Source organism: Bos javanicus, chromosome 19, assembly GCF_032452875.1.
Source record: "Bos javanicus breed banteng chromosome 19, ARS-OSU_banteng_1.0, whole genome shotgun sequence".
Lineage (NCBI taxonomy): Eukaryota > Metazoa > Chordata > Mammalia > Artiodactyla > Bovidae > Bos > Bos javanicus.
Window position 1 is genome coordinate 43,081,519 of NC_083886.1, and position 5,535 is coordinate 43,087,053.

The 5,535-nt window shown below is 53.4% G+C and overlaps 1 protein-coding gene across 1 annotated transcript; it reads right to left on the reverse strand.

The window, feature by feature from the left end:
- Positions 1 to 403: 403 nt before the first annotated feature.
- On the reverse strand, positions 404 to 4,750 carry LOC133232416 (keratin, type I cuticular Ha5). Its single transcript, XM_061391776.1, has 7 exons — positions 4,215 to 4,750; positions 3,329 to 3,411; positions 2,977 to 3,133; positions 2,530 to 2,691; positions 2,116 to 2,241; positions 1,478 to 1,698; positions 404 to 902 (listed from the first exon to the last, which is right to left on the reverse strand). The coding sequence occupies exons 1-7, from the start codon at positions 4,683 to 4,685 to the stop codon at positions 755 to 757; spliced, it is 1,368 nt and encodes a 455-aa protein (XP_061247760.1). The 5' UTR covers positions 4,686 to 4,750; the 3' UTR covers positions 404 to 754.
- Between the last annotated feature and the right edge of the window lie 785 nt (positions 4,751 to 5,535).

The following is a 5,535-nucleotide window of genomic DNA, read 5'->3' on the forward strand; positions in this document are numbered from 1 at the left end:
ACAACGTTAGTCGCTCAGTCGTGCCCGACTCTTTGGGATCCCATGGACTGCAGCCCACCAGGCTCCTCTATCCATGGGATTTTCCAGGCAAGAATACTGGAGTGTTTTGCCATTTCCTTTTCTGGGGGATCTTCCTGACCCAGGGATCAAACCCAGGTCTCCTGAACTGCAGGCAGACTCTTTTCCGACTGAGCTACCAGAGAAGCCCTTGGAGAAGGGTCTTAAACAGGAAAACTGAGCTAAACATCCCACTGTAGACTGCTAACACCCCAAAGAGGGACATAGGGACCCTGTCATCCCCAGGGTCATACATGGCCAACCTCCCCCACTCATCTGCCTAAGAGCCACCCCTCTTCACCCAAACCAACAGAGACCCAAGCCAACAATATCAGACCAGAGCTGGTTAGGCATAGAGAACCAGAGCAAACGTGCTTTATTGTTGTACAATAGAAGCCCTTTGCTGCATTTCAGATACCACTGAAACAGCACCCAGTAGGAAAACCTGACCCAGGAGGCAGCCTGAGAACAGAGGCGCTGGCCCCCATCAAAATGATGAGGAGCTGAGGCCTTCGAGGTCTTATTGCCACTAAGGCTTCCGACCCTAGTGGCAGGCTTTGAGAAAGATAAAGTATGTAATTGTCTGGGCCTAGGCTAGGCACAAAGTTACAGGGGATTGGGCTTTAGGCTTATAGTTGAATTGAGGCCAAGTCCAAGCCCTGGATACAATGGCCTTGGCTTTCTGGACTAGTCACACTCAGAACCGGCTTCCCGGGCAGGGCACACAGATGGGGCGGGGGCTACAGGTGGTGCGGGCTGTGCCAGGCCCACAGGAGGCCGCAGGAAGACAGGGGAGGCAAGACTTAGAGGGCGAGTGGTCCGGGGCACATGGGTTACAAGGGAGCCTAGGAGGAAAAAAGAAAGTCATATCACTATGATTTTCCAACTGCTGTTTTTCAATCACTGGGAGCCTAAAAATCCCTCAAGTCCCGGGGCTCAGGGATTTTGCACATGAGCCACCTGTTCTCCTTGATGGCCCTGCAATTAACCTTTCTCTGCTCCTGACTCTGATGTTTTGCCTTGAACTTGCATTCAATCACACTTGTCAAAGAAAGAAGCAATTAGAATGCATCATGTAGTTCAGCTATGAAAAATACAATGATGTCATAATGATGAAAACTCTAAATATTGATTTAACAAAAATGAAATACATAATAATAAATTACATTCAAGAATTAATTTAATAATTTTTTTCAAATTAATGAATGAAGAAGAAAAATAGTCTTCTAATCCTGCCCCCTCATTTTACCAGTGAGGAAGAGGCCCAGAGAGTAAAGGAAATTGCCAGGGTCAAAGGATGACTATATAATAAGACCTAAACCAAAACCCAGGGCCACTGAATTCAAATACCAGGCTCTTCCCAGGCCACCACGCTGTCTCTCCAGGGCTTCATAGACCAGAGAGCATGCAGGGTACTCACTTGCAGTCCTCGCTGTCCAGCAGCCCCCGGTACGTGTTGATCTCACACTCCAGCCGGGCCCGCACGTCCAGCAGCACCTGGTACTCCTGGTTCTGCCGCTCCAGGTCACAGCGGATCTCTGCCAGCTGCGACTCCACGTTGCCGATCAGGCCCTGCATCTGGGCCAGCTGGGAGCTGTAGCGGGCCTCTGTCTCTGCCAGGGTGGATTCCAAAGCATCTCTCTGTGAGGGCAAGGATTGTGTAGGAAGGAAGAATCACTTCAAGCCTGGATGAGCCACAATCAGATATCTCATTTGAGATGAGTCAGTTAGCCCTTTAGCTTCCTGATCTAGAGAGGAGCTCCCCTGTTAATATCTCTGAGTCACTGATAATTACTCAGAATCAATCTGTTCTCACAAATACAGGAGATGCTGCCAGGACAGGCCGAGTGCTACTAGTTACCTGTCTTTTACCCCCTGGGACCTTGGTGAACGGGAGTTGGGCCCTCCTTCCTCTTCTCTGCACAGAAAATCCCTGACACTCAATAACTCGACCCTCTGGAACCTGCCCACGTGGTCAGAGCATGGCGGCTGGGGTGGGCAGGCCCCTGCACTGCTAGGCTTGGTCCAGCCACTGCCCCAAGCCAGCCTCGGGCTCACCATGCTGTGCTGGGCCTGCAGCTCAATCTCCAGGGCATTGACCGTGCGTCTCAGCTCAATGATCTCCGCCTGGTAGGACTGCAGCTGCTCTGAGCTGGACACCACCTGCTGGTTCAGTTCCTCAGTCTGAAACACACACACACGGGACCCAGTCAGAAATACCGGGGACTCGGCTTCAGAAGTCGACAGAAGCCACTTAGAATCATGAGCCAAGGACTGTCCAGATCACCCCGTCCACCCCATTCATCTCACCCTTGAGATCACTGTCACCTTCAGGACATCAGTATGCCCAAGGTGCACAGTGAAATGGAAACAGGGCTGGGACTCAAACTCAGGTTTTTGATTCAGAGCCTCAAGGTCACTTCTGTGACCTACCATGGGTCTCTATTGCACTGACAGTTTCCAGGTACCCACCTGGGTGTTAAACCAGTCCTCAGCCTCCCGGCGGTTATTTTCCACCAGGGTCTCATACTGGCACCTCATCTCATTCAGAACACGGTTCAGGTCAACGGGTGGGGCAGCGTCCACCTCGACGTTGAGTCGATCACCCAGCTGGCAGCGCAGGGAGTTCACTTCCTGTAGCACAGACCAGGGTCAGCACTAACTTTCCCAGGTGGATGCCTCCCCCATGCCTACCTGCTCCCCATGTTCACTTGCTCCCCGTGCTCACCTACCCCCCAACCTCACCTTCTCTCCCAGTTTCACCTGTTCCTCATGCTCACCTGCCCCCCATGCTCTTCTGTTCTCCATGCTTACCTGTCCCCCAGCCTCACCTTCTCCCCCAGCTTCACCTTCTCCCCCAGCTTCACCTGTTCCCCATGCCTACCCTGGCTCCCCATGCTCACCTGCCCCCATGCTCACCTCCTCATGATTCTTCTTGAGGCAGAGCAGCTCCTCCTTCAGGGACTCCACCTGGGCCTCCAGGTCGGCCTTGCACAGGGTCAGATCATCCAGGATCCTACGTAGGCCATTCATGTCTGACTCCACCAGCTGCCGCATGGATACCTCGGTCTCGTACCTGGTAGGTACATAACAGGATGCCTGAAGCTGTTTTTTCCTTCTATTATCTATGTCGGATCCCACCCCAGACTGGCCTGGTGCTGTGTGTCCTGCCTTATGTCTCAGTGATTCAGGGCAACCCAAAACCTGAGTCTGGACGCCACCCATGTCCAGCTGTACCAACCCCAACCAAAGGGCAAATGGGACAGCTCACTTGGTCCTGAAGTCATCTGCAGCCAGCTTGGCATTGTCAATCTGCACCACCAGCCTGGCGTTCTCAGACTTGGTGCACAGGGTCTGGGGAGATAAAGAAGTGACTTCAGGGAAAGAAAAGGCATTCTGCTGGCAGGAGCTCCCCATTCTGCTGTCCTGCTCAGCTGGCATGGGCTGTCTTTGGAGGGAGAGGGTCACCCATCCCTGGGCTCTTGGCAGCTGAGGCTCCATGAAGCTTATGGGCGTGCTGTAGGGATCACAGCGGGAAACCCTAAGGTCCCTAGCAACACAGGGCATCTCAGACCTGTAACCTGGGTTAGAGACAGGGACACGCTGCAGGGAAGACCTGACACGGCAGCTTCTTCCTGTCTTCCTGTCTCCCAGGACTGGAGGGGTCTCTCAGTAGGTCATTAGCAAGAACATACTCTATGATTCCCTGGACACAAATGCTCCCTTCCAGGAGTTGGCTAGGACTTTCTGGGGATGCGGGCTGGGCAAGAAGGAAACTTATGAAAGGCTCTCCCAGAGTTAGTTATAGGAAACCTGGTCTGCACCAAACACTTCAAGCCCAATCCCCTTACCTTAGAAAAGAAAGAAAAAAATAAATTCAAACCCAGAGCTTGTGGTATTACATTAAAGGTCTCACAATCAGTTAGTTCATAGAGTTTGTACTCAGGCTCAGACTCCACTAACCACCCCCTGGATCAGTCAGTTAACCAGCCTGAGCCTCAGTGTTCTCATCTGTAAAATGGCCAAATGATACCTCCTTGGAAGGAGCGAAGGAGGCCACAGCTGTGACCAAGCTTTGTGACCTCTGAAGTGTCCCATGGGAACAGAGGTACCAGGCTGGTGCTGGTGGCCCCAGGCTCTGTCTCAGACCCCCTCACCTTCTTCTGGAGCTCCTCGATGGTCTGGAAGTAAGACTGGTAGTCGGGGCACAGGTAGGGCACCTGTTGCTCACACCACTCGCGGATGCGGCTCTCCAGCTCCGCGTTCTCCCGCTCCAGCTGCCGCACCTTCTCCAGGTAGCTGGCCAGCCGGTCGTTTAGGAACTGCATGGTCTCCTTCTCATTGCCTGTAAGAATGCCCTCACCAAACCAGCCCCCGGCCATGCCGTAGCTGGTAGCAAAGCCTCCAGAGGGGAGGCAGAGAGCAGGCAGGCAGCTGGCGGCCCTGCAGCTGCTCTTGCCCAGCCCGACTGAACAGGCAGAGAAACTCCGAGGCCCCCGGGAGAAGCTGGGGAGCTTGCAAGAGCTGCTGGAGAATATTGTGGACACGCGAGCCGAGCCCCCACCAGCCCCTCCCGGGACCTTGAGAGACCCCGACGAGAAGCTGGCCTTGAGGCATTTGGAAGCCATGACTTGGACAGCACACGTGATGGAGCTTCGAGCCCAGAAACCCCCTGACACAGAGAAGCAGCTTCTTATGCCCGGGTTTATATCTCCACCCCAATGGGCGTTGTTCTTTACAAAGTGTTTTCTCCTTGTTAAAGTTAATACCACTTTCCATCAGAACCCCTCATTAACCTCATGTTTAGCTTCCCATGAACATTTCCCGGCCTCATAAAAAAAACCAGCCCTGTTGGACCGGGGGCTATGTCAAGACTCATCTCCAGCTCCCCATGTCCCCCGGAGGACCAAGTCTTCATCTGTTCTTCAAAGAAGCCTGTCATCAGCGTCCAGAGGTGTGGGAGTCCAGCCGCTCTCTCAACTTTCTCCAGCAGCGTCTCCTTTGATGAGCCCTAGGGCATACAGGAGGTCTCAGGCTGGCTCCTGGGAGATGGAGGAGCAAGCCTGATGGTTGTAGAAAGATGGGGACCTGGTGCCTAGGGAGACACAGAAGGCTCTAGAATGGGCTGGGAAATATGACTCTGGTGACCAACTCTCCCAGTTTCTCCAGGATTGTTCTGGTTTCTGTGATAAAGTCCCATGTCCCAGGAACCCCTTATCCTGGGGAAAATGGGACACTTGGTCACCCCAGATACAGCAGAGCCTTGAGAAACACATCCCTGCTCCCTTTCTTGTCAGGAAATCTCCTCCAGTTGTGTAGCCTCAGCGCTAGCCCAAACCACTAAAGGTCGGCTAACTGAGCACCTGACCATGGTGACCCCTCCCATGTGTAGGAAGGTATGCCTCTCCAGGCCCTGGGTAAATAATGGAGAAGGCTTCTCTTCTGGTTGCCTGGGGACAGGGGAGCGGTCCTGTTCAC

Coding starts and splice junctions, on each gene's coding strand:
- LOC133232416 (XM_061391776.1), bottom strand. CDS start 4,685: ATGGCTTCCAAATGCCTCAAGGCCAGCTTCTCGTCGGGGTCTCTCAAG. Junction 3,134..3,328: donor GCAGATGACTTCAGGACCAA/GTGAGCTGTCCC, acceptor TGTACCTACCAG/GTACGAGACCGAGGTATCCA. Junction 2,242..2,529: donor AGGACTGGTTTAACACCCAG/GTGGGTACCTGG, acceptor TGTGTGTTTCAG/ACTGAGGAACTGAACCAGCA.